This window comes from Sycon ciliatum, chromosome 4 (assembly GCF_964019385.1).
Source record: "Sycon ciliatum chromosome 4, ocSycCili1.1, whole genome shotgun sequence".
NCBI classification, from domain to species: domain Eukaryota; kingdom Metazoa; phylum Porifera; class Calcarea; order Leucosolenida; family Sycettidae; genus Sycon; species Sycon ciliatum.
Genome location: NC_088646.1, coordinates 39,038,663 through 39,053,805, shown reverse-complemented (window position 1 = coordinate 39,053,805; position 15,143 = coordinate 39,038,663). Strand labels below are relative to the sequence as shown.

The 15,143-nt window shown below is 47.4% G+C and overlaps 2 protein-coding genes across 3 annotated transcripts in view; one reads left to right on the top strand and one right to left on the bottom strand.

The window, feature by feature from the left end:
* Positions 1-33: 33 nt before the first annotated feature.
* On the bottom strand, positions 34-4,409 carry LOC135816080 (caspase-3-like). Its single transcript, XM_065329449.1, has 4 exons — positions 3,900-4,409; positions 2,450-2,712; positions 1,164-1,424; positions 34-989 (listed from the first exon to the last, which is right to left on the bottom strand). Exons 1-4 carry the CDS (start codon positions 4,237-4,239, stop codon positions 603-605), a joined length of 1,251 nt encoding a protein of 416 aa, XP_065185521.1. The 5' UTR covers positions 4,240-4,409; the 3' UTR covers positions 34-602.
* A 9,258-nt stretch (positions 4,410-13,667) lies between these two features.
* LOC135816079 (caspase-3-like) overlaps positions 13,668-15,143 on the top strand; it is a 31,497-nt gene continuing 30,021 nt past the window's right edge. Inside the window, exon 1 of one of the 2 annotated variants that reach the window (XM_065329448.1) lies at positions 13,668-14,292. In XM_065329448.1, the coding sequence (XP_065185520.1) occupies positions 13,983-14,292 (310 nt within the window). In that variant the 5' untranslated portion in view covers positions 13,668-13,982. The remainder of the gene's footprint in view (positions 14,293-15,143) is intronic. The other variant, XM_065329447.1, reaches the window with a different exon arrangement.

Sequence of the window (15,143 nt, the reverse complement as noted above, 5' to 3'; positions counted from 1 at the left end):
TACTGTTTCAGAGAAGAACAACAACACATGATGGAAACTGTCAACGGTCAGTGTAGTCTTGTCAGAGTCCAGTACGCACACCAAAACCTGTCCAACATATTTTGTAAGTTATTAGACAATATCGACCATTGCTTCGTAAAACACTTGCCAGAAAATCTCTTCTTCAATACAACAAAAAATAGAGAAATTCAAGAGGCTAATACGCACAATTTGACATTGCGGTTGTGCCATCTTACATCTACATGTATTTATCAAAGTTATTAGAGTTTTTTAGAGAACAGTTGAAGAGCAATGCTGTTGACCATGTAAAAAACTAAATGACACACTATATTGTCCCAGAAAGATTGTCTTCGAAAGATAATACTCTAGGTATGGCTCTGGATTCCGTTGCATGCACAGCTCGTCACTGCCAGGTCTGATCCTGGGCCATCAAAGCATTCGGCACAGGCCTCATGATACGATACGGTGAGAGCCTCACCTGGCACCAAGCACAGCCAAGTAAGCACACAACAGTCCAGCAATAACAGCTTGACAGTTGCCGGCTAGTGCTCGTGTCCAGCTGGTGCTCATCATGGTAGTGGTCAGTGACGCCTAGCTGTCGCTCACTTCCTGGCGTAGTAACCGGGCCGGAAATACAGCTTCTTTGTTAGCCGAACCACAGGCGATGGTACTTGCTTGTTATGGCCGCTGGCCTCAAACTCCGTCGCCACACACTGGTTCACTCGTACCATCATGTCGATCAAATGCTCTTCCTTGGAGTACTCGCGGAAGGTTTTGATGATACTCTGCACAAACCAAGATCCCCTCTCAGAGTTCCTCCATGACACAAAGCCAGGAATGGTTGCGTAGCCAACGAACATGTCGGCCGCGGATGGTATCGAGCGGAGCTTTCCGTCGATGGTGGTGTCCGAATCGTCCGTCATCATTTCCTCGGCAATAGCTGAATCAGGCTGGTCTGTTCCCTTGTCAAAGTAGTCACCGCGACATGCCTGAACAGGTAGAGAATAGATGGACAGACACGCACGCACATACACACACACATGCACTCCGTCCTTATTGTGAACTGGCTTTGCCTAAGCAGTCAAACGAATGTTCAGATTACATTGCACAGGTCAATGACTGTTATGATTTCATAAGCACCAAAAAATCATCAATGACCTTACCTGCAAAAAGAATAGCTTTGGTTTGCCGATGAGCGACTTATGCACCACATCATTGTTGAATAGCTCAATCAGGTCTTCTACGGGTACCAGGTCTCCGTCCGATCCATACAGCTTGCCCTCAACACCATGTGTGAGTATGCTGACCACCATGCAGTCACGACCAGTGTGGTCTTGCTTGGCAAGGCGTCCAAGCTCGTAGCGCAAGTCCCCGCCGCCCTGGTCTTTGAATATTCTTGTTTCGAATCCTAAACCGGTCCACATCTGCACGTCACGTCAGTGCGTGTACAGTAGTCAATCACACCAGACAAACAAACAGACTTCCATTTGCAATAAGCCCATTGCGCAATGACATTATAGTTTTTGTTTTACCACCGCCACCCCACACAGCTACAGCCACCCCAGCATGGCTGTGTGGGGTATGGAATCGGGAATTCTGCAAGTACCTTACTCTATTGAGTATGCAGTGGAATCCAGGTGGTATAACAAGGTGAAGGCAAGAATGTTCCAGCGTTAGGAATTAACATGGAATCGAGCGTGTTTAGGCCAACCACACTCTCACCAAGTTCACAGCTGGAGCACCCGAAATACTACAGTGCTCTGCTGAACCCAGCGTACACACATGCTGAACTTATGCATTTCATGTTTGGCAATGCACAACGGGCTTTTCATGTATGTTTGCATGCTCCAATTGCCTGAACAGATGCTGCATATGATGTAATGGGGGGAAGACTGAGTATCCCACGAGTCATGACTCATAAGATAGCAGGCAAGAGGGCTGTCCAAGCTCAACATCATACTAGTATTTAAAAAGAGCTCCATCATCCACTCAGCGACATTACAAGCAAAGGTGCAGCAAGAAGATTCGTGGAATACAGTGGTCACTAGCCGAACCACACAGCAGGAACTAAATTTGATAGTGAGCATACTGATGATATTCGGCAAATCCATGTCTTCTTCAACTCCTATGGACTGGTTTGATTATCAACTGTAGCAGTTCGGGTACAACGCCAGGACATTACACAATTCTTTGAGTGGTGGTTAGGTTTACAATGTGCAACACTTACCTCATATCACATGTACCTCAAACTGTACCGCCAGAGCACCCCACCTTGATTTTACAGCCAAGGGAAGGAAAAGTGTATGGCGGAGTGCAACTAAGTTTGTACGGTGTGAGACCCCCCCCCCCCCCCCACACACACACAACACGACCACATAAGGCAAGTGGGGGTGGGGTGCGCTCGCAGTACTTTACCACACAGCCACATGCGCAGCACATAACAAGTTACCTCGTCCAGTGCGTTCATGTCCACATCGGTGCCATTACGCTTTGGCATTCCACTGCTCCTCGAAAAGTTTTTGTTGTTGATCACGTAGGCCATACCTCGCGGCTGACTTGTCATCTTGTACACATCATTGAAATTGTCCAGATCTACCCGGACAGTCAACTGGCTGCTATCGCTGCGGCCAGTACTGCTGCTGCCACTGCCACCAAGCCAGTCCGGCTGAGTGCTGCCACCGACAGCGGGACGGGACGCTCCAGCACCATCGCCTGCACAACACGTAGATATGCACAGACACACACCAATAGAGATACACACATACACACACACGGGTAGCCAGCAGCAGAAGAACGGATATTTGCCAACAGTGTCCCGTGTTGTGCACAAACAGTAGCCTTGACACGCAGTTGCGTCGAGTTGCAGTATGCAAAATAAAAGAGATTTTGAACAGATCTTGGGCAATGGGTGCATCTGTTGCAGTACGTTATTTTGTGTACGTGGCGTGTACATGGTGTTGGTGCATGCGCAGGTTGCTGAGGTGTGAAAAGCAGTCTTCATCTCGAGTTCGTCATGTCCAGTTGTGTTTCGTCGTCGTATTAATGAACAGTCTTCTAAATGTAGTTATCGTCGACCATTGTACAAGTGTGAGATGGCACGGGCTGGGCGTTGGTGGAGAAAGTAAAGATATGCTATTGGTGGTAGCGATAGGATTCGAACCCACGTCTCCATCTTCCAATATTTTGCTGCTCCTAGAAATTAGTCAGTCCAGTAGTAGTAGTAGTAGTAGTATGATCCCAGTGCAACCAAGCAACACAACAGACACACAACAGAGTGAACAGACACAGAAGATACATCACCAGCAGAAGAGAAAGCCAGTTTACTTGAGGTATGAGAATACCCTCTCCCAGCACACGGGCTATTTATTCACCTGCCTGTGTTATCATGTGCGCACACACACACACACAGACACACACACACACACACACACACACACACACAGACACACACACACACACACGCATATACCGGTATAGCCCCTTCTTGCTACACAACTACCACTGTGACCCACCGACAAGTCCTCTCACATCGTCATGATCTACTCTGGTGATGGGGGGAGGGGGGGGGGGGGGGGTAATAATGGTCACCCCATGGGAAGTCCCAGACGCATCTCTGATCACATTGGTACCAGTCATACCAGTGTTTCACCATGCACTCAATGGTGCAATGTTTTTACTTCATTTAGCGGATTCAGATAAGTGGGAGTGACTATTGATTGGCGCTAAGTGTTACTCATGGCAATTACCAACACAGCACATCTGATCATTTTTGCTGATCAGCCTGATGTCTAAAAAAAGGTGGTACATGTAGATTTTATTATAGATTGTACAATATACGATACTGATAGAAATCCGACATAAACTTTTATGAGAGGCTGGTGTTTTGGCCAACATCGTACCTTCATGTTCAACTCGACGAGGTGGTCGCGGACTTCTTCCCGCCTTCACCTGTGTGAGCATTTCCTCGAGAGCATCTGCGGCTTCGCGATGCGCCCCGGCCTCTGATCCTCGCAAGCCTTCCAGGAAAGTATCCCAGGCCTTTGCTCCTTTCCGCGGAACAATGTCCAATAGCTCCCTGGTCTGCTCCTTGGGAGTAGGCTTCAGGGAAACCTTATCTTTTTCTGCGCTAGAAATAATTTCCTCGCTCAGCAAATAGTCCAGGACATAATCCTCAGGATTCAGCAAATCTAGCAGCTTCAGCTGGCACTTTGTCAAAGACTTCCTGTGATCCCTATCCATTGTTTGTTCTGCTCCTTCAACACAGTAAACACTAGAAAACTAGAAAGAAACAGCGTTCTAAAAAACAAGCTAGCCACTACGTCTGCGATCGAGCAATAATATGGCTACAAACTTCTTGCACCGGTTTACATGGTTTAGGTAGATCTACTGCACAGTCATGGTAAAGTCTAGACTAAAGACACTGACCATGCTGAGAGTGACACAAGTACAAGCTGTGTGTGTGGCTGCGTGCAGGTGCTAAGCCATCTAAATCACTAGTAGTGCCTACTATAGCTAGTATAGGTGTACTAGTGGCATCAGTCCGGGACTCGACTGCATACTACAGTCAACTTCGCTTATAACGACACTCGGCGGGGCATGAAAAAGGTGTCCTTATTCACGAAGTGTCGTTATACCCGAAGTCTCATTATATGTATTACAGTGGGATGGGACTTTGCTCTGGGCATGGAAATTCTGTCGTTATTCGCGAATTGTCGTTATATCCGATGTCGTTATTAGCGAAGTTGACTGTAGTATGCATGCATGCATAACTCGCAAGACCAGACCAGTCATGATTGTACTTGTAGTCAGTAGATCTACTGACTTTTCATGTTTGGCCCTTTGCCGCTTTGGGCCGGGTGAAACTTTGGCTTTGGCAGTTTGGGGCATCGGCTCCGCCACGGCGCCATGAGCAGAGTACTCTACTGACACATGATGAGTAGTTCTACTGACACAGAAACTCGGCGCATGCACATGATGCAGTAGATCTACGGAGCAGGTGTTGGTCTGACGCAAACCACGGTAAAGTTAGGTGAGTGTCCAATACAAGTCGACGTCAATAAAGCAATTGAACTGACGCATGGCAGGACGTGATGGAGGACTTTCCCCTCACTGCTTCACTACACTCTACTTAATTAATTGCTACTGTCAGTTTTAGCAACTGAGCCGCTAGGGACCATGTCCCCCATAACTGTCATAAGTAATTAGTTAGCGGCAGTGCAGCCTGACATGGCTTTTTATTTTGTAGGTAGAGTAGCATTAGCATTACAATCAAAAGACTAGTTTAGGTTCAAGGCTTGCAATCCAGGCCTGGTTTTCCTGCCGAAAACAGGTAAACTGGTCTTGCTACACACTGCCATCATAGCTGTAGCTACAATGCAGGTATGCATGCATTCCCGGGTTTGAGAATCACAATCATGCCGGCATGGCCATGCCATGCCCATGGTGCACGCTCCATGTATCAGGGCCAGGTGTACACAGGACCAGGGGGGGGATTCTATTCAGTCCCCGGATGCATAAGCTGATGGCATGATGAGTCATTGATGACCACGAATCATGATCATTGATCACAGCAAGGCGCTAGGCACTGGCTGAGTCTGGCTCACAGTCACCATGGTCACAGTCGACTATTCGAATAATTATATTAATTAATTATAGTCCCACACTGGGTACTGAGACTATACAGTCATGTACTGTAAAGCGATAAACTTTTGCGGCGCGCAAAGTTTGCGTTTTCAAAAATTGTGCCGGTTCACGACGAGAAACTTTCGCGATGTAATCTCTTCAATTGGATCTTCTACATCAATGCACACAGCAGTTTGCGGTGCTTTATGTTCGTGAAGGTGTGATGGTAGCGAAAATAGCGAAATTTAATCTTTAGCGAAAATTTCTCACTTGACACTCGTACATGCCATTGTAGATGACTGTAGTTACTTGGTCGGGGATCAGCAGGGAAGAGATATGGCGTCCACAATGACAGCTATCTGCTGCTGCCAACAGCGCCATCATTGACAGAAAACAGACGTTGCTTTGATAGTTGGCCAGCTCCAAGCTGAAAGCTGACAAGTCTGCCATGAGGAGGACGCTGCATGCATTGCACACTGAGTCATGATCACATGCCACTTCACTGAAGAAGGCAGTGATGTGCAGGGTGTCGGATATGCGGGGTGTCGGATATGCGGGGTGTGGGATATGCGGGGTGTGGGATATGCAGGGTGTCGGATATGCGGGGTGTCGGATATGCGGGGTGTGGGATATGCGGGGTGTCGGATATGCGGGGTGTCGGATATGCGGGGTGTGGGATATACGGGGTTTCGGATATGCGGGGTGTGGGATATGCGGGGTGTCGGATATGCGGGGTGTGGGATATGCTGGGTGTGGGATATGCGGGGTGTGGGATATGCGGGGTGTCGGATATGCAGGGTGTCGGATATGCGGGGTGTCGGATATGCAGGGTGTCGGATATGCGGGGTGTGGGATATGCGGGGTGTGGGATATGCAGGGTGTCGGATATGCGGGGTGTGGGATATGCTGGGTGTCGGATATGCGGAATGTCGGATATGCGGGGTGTGGGATATGCGGGGTGTCGGATATGCGGGGTGTGGGATATGCGGGGTGTGGGATATGCGGGGTGTGGGATATGCGGGGTGTGGGATATGCGGGGTGTCGGATATGCGGGGTGTCGGATATGCGGGGTGTGGGATATGCGGGGTGTGGGATATGCAGGGTGTCGGATATGCGGGGTGTCGGATATGCGGGGTGTGGGATATGCGGGGTGTGGGATATGCGGGGTGTCGGATATGCGGGGTGTGGGATATGCGGGGTGTCGGATATGCTGGGTGTCGGATATGCGGGGTGTGGGATATGCTGGGTGTCGGATATGCGGAATGTCGGATATGCGGGGTGTGGGATATGCGGGGTGTCGGATATGCGGGGTGTGGGATATGAGGTGTGTGGGATATGCAGGGTGTGGGATATGCGGGGTGTGGGATATGAGGGGTGTGGGATATGCAGGGTGTGGGATATGCGGGGTGCTTGGAAACGACAGTATACATGTATCCCCATAGTCATGTAAATGTAGCTGTGTATTACACTAGTCACTATGATAAACCACACACACACACACACACACACACACACACACACACACACACACACACACACACACACACACGCACGCATGCACACACACACACACACGCACGCACGCATGCACACGCGCACGCATGCACACGCACACACACACACGCGCGCACGCACACACACACACACACACACACACACACACACACACACACACCACACACACACACACCTCACCTCAGACCTCAGACCTGCCCATCGTGGAAGCAATGATAGTGAACAGCTATGTTAGACATAGCAACACACACACACACACACACACACACACACACACACACACACACACACACACACACACACTCCATTTACCATTTGACGCCCATCGCCAGAGGCGATGATAGCGATGCTACAGCAGAAGCCATAGCAACACACACACACACCACACACACACACACACACACACACACACACACACACACACACACACACACACACACACACACACTCACACCTGTCCTGTCCTGTCCTGTTGAGCCACTGCCATGAAGGTTACGTGGGCCCCGGAGGGGCAGCTGAGACACACACATACACACACACACACACACACACACACACAAGGAGAGAGGAGCTGTGCCTCCAAGATCAGGCAACTAGTTGGTCAAGCCGTGTCGGAGCACGAACATCATCAAACCAAATACATGCTTCAGACTGTATAGCCTTGTGATGATGTCATCGTTGTGTACTTAGAGCACTAACTGTAGCATGGGTTGGCCAGTAGACAGAGAGTATCTTTCTTCAAATCCTAGCGCAGCCTAACGTTATTACCCCCCCCCCCCCCTTGCACGTTGTACATTGACGCGTGGCCTCGTACAATGCCTACCCGACTGTGTGGCCCAACACTCTATAGAGGTTACTATTGCTAGTATGCCGGATTACATCATCAGTTGCCAAGATGTTTCGGTAAAGTCTCGGGACTCTCGGCCCGGCGATGCACTAGCGACTCCCGCTGTTTACATAGCGCCCATAAGCGGTTCCGCTAACTCATCAACATGCTATCATTTGTATAACACGGACCATAAGCGATTCCGCTGAATACACATCACTCACGACATGACATCACTCACGACATGACATCACTCACGACATGACATCACTCACGACATGACATCACTCACGACATGACATCACTCACGACATGACATCACTCATGACATGACATCACTCACGACATGACATCACTCACATAACCCATGTAGATGTACAGTGTGTATGTGAATAGCCAGACTAGAGTAAAGTGATTGGTACATGCATACGTAGTGCAAGTTCCTCCAAACATGTCGGCCCTTTACATGTACATTGTAGATGTACATGTACGTAAATGCCATGGCATTAAAGCTACGTCAGTGATACGTTTTATACAGTACCAAGGTACATAACCCAAAGAGTATGGCTCTTTGGGTTATGTACATGTACCTTCGGGCAACTCTGCACATGGGGTCTGGCGCGGCGTGCTGCCCGCACTACGTAGCCCCAAACGGTGGGATGTTGCGGCATTATTGATCAGTCCACTACGGTTTCCTGCGTCCAAATCCGCTTTCCTCGGAGACTTCGGGTGGTTTTCAAAGTGCGGCTTATCGTGACTTCGGAAAATTAGGGCTGAAACGAATCCTCAATGAAGCGAACAAATATCCTTTTTCCGAATATGTGCGAAACGAAGAATATTCCGAATATTCTAAACCATACAATTATTTCCATGGATACCTAGTTTTATCCATGGTAACCACGGACCATTAACTGACATACACCCCAATTACAAGAGAGACATTTGAAAAATCATTTGTCTTGCTGATTATAACACATCGAAAGAGGCAAGCCTACTTATATTTTGCACCAAATAAGCTTGATCAATGTCAAAATCTTGAAAACAGAAATAGTCTTTCTCCCTCAAATAGACCACCCTCCTACATTTACCCTTCCCGGACTTGATTCGGCTATTAATATTACTATTGTAGATACGCACAGGCATTTGGGTGTTGTATTTGACTCGCAATTGTCCTGGAATTCTCACGTAGATTTTGTATGCAACAAAGTTAGCAAATCTGTAGGTTGCCTGATGTCTCACTGCTCCCACTTGTCTCCCGAATGTATTCGTCTCTTTTATAAATGCTACCTCCTTCCTATCTTTCTGTATGGCGCCACTGCTTGGCATTCCCTGCTTAGTAAATCTGCTGTACAGACACTAGAAATACATCATAAACGTGTGTTGAACATTATTTTTCGTAAACCCACTCTTTTCCCCTCTACTGATCTATATAGTTTGGCCTCCACCAGCCCCATCTCTATCCTGTCGCAGAGACAGTCATGCGTTCTGGTCCATCGTATTAAACTGAACATTGTCCCTGAACATCTCACCAAGTATAATTGGTTTACTTTCGCACGGGACACTCGCAATGGCATAGTACTTCCCAGAGCTTTGTCAACTATGTTTACCAAATCTCCTATCTTCTCTGCATACTCGTATTGGCTCAAGCTGCCCATGGAAATGAAGACAATATCCAATATTAGACAGTTCATAGACCATGTTAAATGTCATGCCACGTTGTAGGCTCGCTCGCCTCTTTTGCTAGCTTATCTCGCCGCTCTCCACCCTGGTCAACATAGTGATACATTTCACCCCCTGATGCATTATTTTCTTCCGATTATCATCTTCTTTCCTTCATTCTTTCTTCTTTTTTTCTTCTTCTCTTGCTATGGCTGGCTAACGCCCCCTCCTTTGCATTGGCTTCTGCCATTGGACGGTGAAATAATAATAATAATAATAATAATAATAATAAAAAGGTGAGTTTCTGTACATTTACGAATATTCCTATTCTACTTTAAAACGAAGAATATTCTTTTTCCGCCTTGCATATTTCGAATATTCCTTTCAGCCCTACGGAAATACGGTAATGAATGCAGCTGGTGCCGCTGCAGGGCACCCATAGCTGGGAGATCAGAGCTGCACACTCTTGGGGTTGTGTACTCTTGACGCATGTGGCCGCTTCACTGTATTCATTCGTCCACACCGCAATCCACAATGCAACTCGGGGTGCAGTTCTCCGCGGGGCCTCCAGGTGATCAGCCAGCTCCATGCTAGCAGACTTATTTCCAATATAGTTGATTCAGTAATCTGGCCTGAGTCAAGCGCAATGCAGTGTGCAAGCGCTCCAGTCAATCTGTGTTCATGGCAGATTGAAACTCAATCCGTTCAACCCATTATTAAGCTGGGCATTGCTCCTCTTCATGCTCTCTCCTGCCTAAGCTGGTTTGCTCAATCTCAAGACATGCGCACCAGAAACTCTCTCTGCTTCCCTATTGCGCGGTCTGCCTCTATGCAAACATCTCCTCTCTTCCTTGCTTACCGCCATTGTTTTCTCCTCCCACAACATCTAAAATCCTGCCAATGTTACAATACATTCACACAGCTACTGCAGAATGCAACATACTAGTTGATATCCAGCCCTGCCCTAGCTTCTCCTGCTTTTCAGTTCCCCTTTCGTTCTTTTTCTTTCTCCCCTCTAGCTCTATTACCGCCATGGCTGGCTATCGCCCACATCACCATTTCATTGGCTAGTGCCACGTGATTGTGAATAAATAAATAAATAACCCAGATCGAACTCAATCCGGGTCGAAGTCAATCCGGGTCGAAAACTCCCGTATAACCCAGACCTATCAGTTTTGCATTTTGTCCGCTTGGCTTGTGTTTTTTTTGAAGTTCTTGAACTTCCAAGCCAAGGAAAAGGACAAGATAAAACAGATACTTCCCATTCTTCAGTGCATAACTTCACTGCACTGAGCATAAACAAATCACGGTTACTTGTGAGTAACTTACTTGTTAAAGGGGAAGTATACCCTAAAATCAAATTTTCACCAGTTGTAGTCTTCGGGGTGCTGAGTCGAATGGTCTTGGTCCGAGGAAGCTGAGACGCTCCCTTCCTCCTTTATTCCCAATCGAACTCGCGCACTTCCACCGAAACTGGGTGACTGCGCCCTACTAGATGGGGATTTGTATGCAAAATGTCACTAAAAGCGCCATTTCGTTCTTATAAAAGCACGGATGACCGGCCCATATGCTGTAGTCTTTTGGACGCTGAGTCGACTGGTTTTGGTCCGAAAAGGCTGCGATGCAGCGTTCCTCCTTTATTCCCAATCGAACATGGTTGAACAAGCGGTCACGTGCTCCTGCGTACACCAGTCACCTGGCCACCGTGCCTGCAGGCTACAACTTACTAGCCTGTGTGACCTTTTTTGGGTGCAGTCCTGTCACTCGAGTTGAACATATGGGCCAATCGCGGTCATCCGTGCTTTTATAAGAACGACATGGCGCTTTTAGTGACATTTTGCATACAAATCCCCATCTAGTAGGGCCCAGTCACCCAGTTTCGGTGGAAGTGCGCGAGTTTGATTGGGAAGAAAGAAGGAAGGGAGCGTCGCAGCTTCCTCGGACCAAGACCATTCGACTCAGCACCCCGAAGACTACAACTGGTGAGACCCTCCCTTCCTACTTTAATCCCAATCGAACTCGCGCACTTCCACCGAAACTGGGTGACTGCGCCCTACTAGATGGGGATTTGTATGCAAAATGTCACTAAAAGCGCCATTTCGTTCTTTAAAAAGCACTAGGGTGAACGATTAGTTCGAATATTCGAGTATTTGTTCGAAAATTTCAAACGAGCGAGTATTCGAAATTTTGCACTCGATGGTTGTTTTTTTTTTAGTAGTGGCATTCTATTTTTCAAAAACTTCTGTTGTACCGCTCACCAACTGGTATGCATGCGTTATACCTGCCTTTGAGTCAGTATCTTACGACTTGGACGATGCGATCACCACAGCAAGTACCGTTAGTTTGTTATGAGATAATGAAAGTACTGATGAAAATCGTTACTTTACACCCTCTACAAGACGTTGACGACTTTTGTTCTAAGTTCACAGATAATTTCTTCCGAATTGGTCGAGAACTCACAAATCTAGCGCTTTTGAATTTTGATAAAATACTCGAAATATTCGGATACTCGATCGAATATTATGAATGAGTGATCGATTGGTCAAAATAGATACTTGTTTCACCCCTAAAAAGCACGGATGACTGCGATTGGCCCATATGTTGTAGTCTTTTGGACGCTGAGTCGACTGGTTTTGGTCCGAGAAAGCTGCGATGCAGCGTTCCTCCTTTATTCCCAATCGAACATGGTTGAACAAGCGGTCACGTGCTCCTGCCCGTGCCCAAATCACCTGGTCACCGCGCCAGCAGGCGACAACTTTCACACCAAGGTTCAACTCGAGTTCAACTCGAGTGACAGGCCTGCAACCAAAAAAGGTCAAACAGGCTGTAAGTTGTACCCTGCAGGCACGGTGACCAGGTGACTGGTGTATGCAGGAGCACGTGACTGAGGGCCCGGTGTAATATGCCCGAAACTTTGCCGAGAATGCTTTTGGGGAATTCTCGTAAACCTTGCCGAAAATGCTCCCAAACCTTGCCGAAAATGCTCGGAAAATGCTCACTTTTTGTAATCCTCAGCACACGCCGTCAAAACCAGGGAGTCAGAAAATACTCAATGAGAGACTTGCTCGAATCTGCCATGGTGAACAATTCATAAACTACTCAACAAGAAGCTAACCCACGGAATGCGGAAGTGACGTTCTTGTTTGGGAAGTTTTTCTTCTCTCAATTTTGATACACAACGGCCAAGTGCTCCGTTTCCCCCAAAATGCTGCATCACGAGCCCAAAGTGCTGGGTTCGCGGATTGTACCGAAAATGCTAAAAAAAATGCCGGCATATTACACGGGGGCCTACACGTGACCACTTGTTCAACCATGTTCGATTGGGAATGAGGGCCGAACGCTGCATCGCAGCCTTTTCGGACCAAAACCAGTCGACTCAGCGTCCAAAAGACTACAACATATGGGCCAATCGCGGTCATCCGTGCTTTTATAAGAACGAAACGGCGCTTTTAGTGACATTTTGCATACAAATCTCCATCTAGTAGGGCGCAGTCACCCGGTTTCGGTGGAAGTGCGCGAGTTCGATTGGGATTCAAGTAGGAAGGGAGCGTCTCAGCTTTCTCGGACCAAGACCATTCGACTCAGCACCCCGAAGACTACAACTGGTGAATTTTTATTTTTTGCCTTAACTTCCCCTTTAATAATTATGTTACGGAGATGTATCCCCTCAGTACAGGTTGAAGTCAGAAAATCACTAACTTCAAGTAAGTTTCCTTTTTCCCCCTTTTTTTACTTGCAGTCTACTCGATCGAGTCATAATCATAATAATCATGATAATACGCACATGATCAGTGATGAGCTCAGCTTAAACTGTTTGATTGAGCTGACTCGACATGTCTTTTAGGACTTATTTGAGCCCGGCCTTCCTGCGTCTACATGCAGACATGAGTCATGACATGATGTCGCCGGCTAGGCTAGCTAGGTACGCATGCAGAACAATGCATACAGACTGTCATGTCATGTAAATCATTAATTTTTACGCATGTCACGACTTTCTTGCACAAGTACTGAAGTGAACTATTATTACAATAGTATTAGTACTACCACGTACTTGAAGGAAGAAGCGTTCCGTCTGTTATGTATTGGTATGGTGTGTCGATCATTTTTACAGACCATAAACACTACTCTGATACGAGGCACTGGCACTCACCGTAAATTCAGCATTTGCCGACTGGCTAAAGAGCCACACTCCGCCACTGTAGTAGTGGCTTGCTACGGTGTTTTGCGCCGTCGCTCCCTAGCCTCGCTGAGTGGCAAACTATCTTGGATCGAGAGTCCGGATCGATAAAGTCTGGAGAACCTACTAAATCCTCAACAGTAGAAGCAGTCTAAATCAGTTATCCTGCCAAATCGACACGAGATGGATAGGCAACATACACAGGTACTGAGAAAACGGCGCTTGGAGCTGCTGGATATTAGCCCGTCGGATAATGTGCTCGACGGTTTACTGAGCCTGGGCATACTTGCGCAGAACGAATATGACGATATCAATCATCACCACACAGCCAAGAAACAGGCACAGATGCTGCTGGGTATCGTACCGCGCAAGGGCAAACGGGCATTTGCTGCTCTGATCGAGTCGCTGGAAGGCTCCGATTCTGAGGCGCATCACGACTTGGCTGAAATGCTACGGAACGATGCGGCTGCTGTCAATGCCCCTATTGAAACAGGTCAGCCTCGGATTACTTACCAGGCATGGCCCCAGTTTAGCATTTAGGCAGTGGGAACTTTGGGATAGAAGGTCCCTGGTTTGAGTCCTGGTGGCGACAGTCAATGTTCTCTTCAATCTTTTCCCTTTTCCATTCCCTCAACTAGTGAACAGTATGTTGGGATAGGATCAACATAGTCATGTTGGGATAGGATCAACATAGTCATGTTGGGATAGGATCAACATAGTCATGTTGGGATAGGATCAACATAGTCATGTTGGGATAGGATCAACATAGCTAGAGTCATGTTGGGATAGGATCAACATAGTCATGTTGGGATAGGATCAACATAGTCATTTCTGAACCCACAACCTTTTGTGCGTTGAATCAAACGGTCTTGGTCGAAGGAAGCTAATACTGCACCGTTCTTCCGATATGCCACTATTTATCGGTTGCCATGTGTCCCGTAATTCCAGATAGCCGGGTGTAGAAGCGTGCCACCGAGAACCGCCCAATGCGTATGTCAGTGCGAGAATGACAGACTTTGGAGCGGCGTGCAATTGGGGAGCGTATCTTCTGGAGGCCAAACCCATTAGACTGAATAACTTAGTTAGCACGCTGCACAGCTCCTGGTAATGTGATCAGTTGTTTTGGAGAAGTCGTGGACATCGCTGCGTTTGCAGCCCGTATATGCAGCATGTTAATGGACCTGTCCTGCAGTCGTGCTTTGCATCATTATGGCATCGTTATGACATCATTATGACATCATTGACTATGGCCATACATAGGTTGTACGAATACTCTGGATTCTATTTCCACGTGTTGCTCTGTTATATAATACAGTCGTCCCTCTCTAATCCGGCACTTGTTTA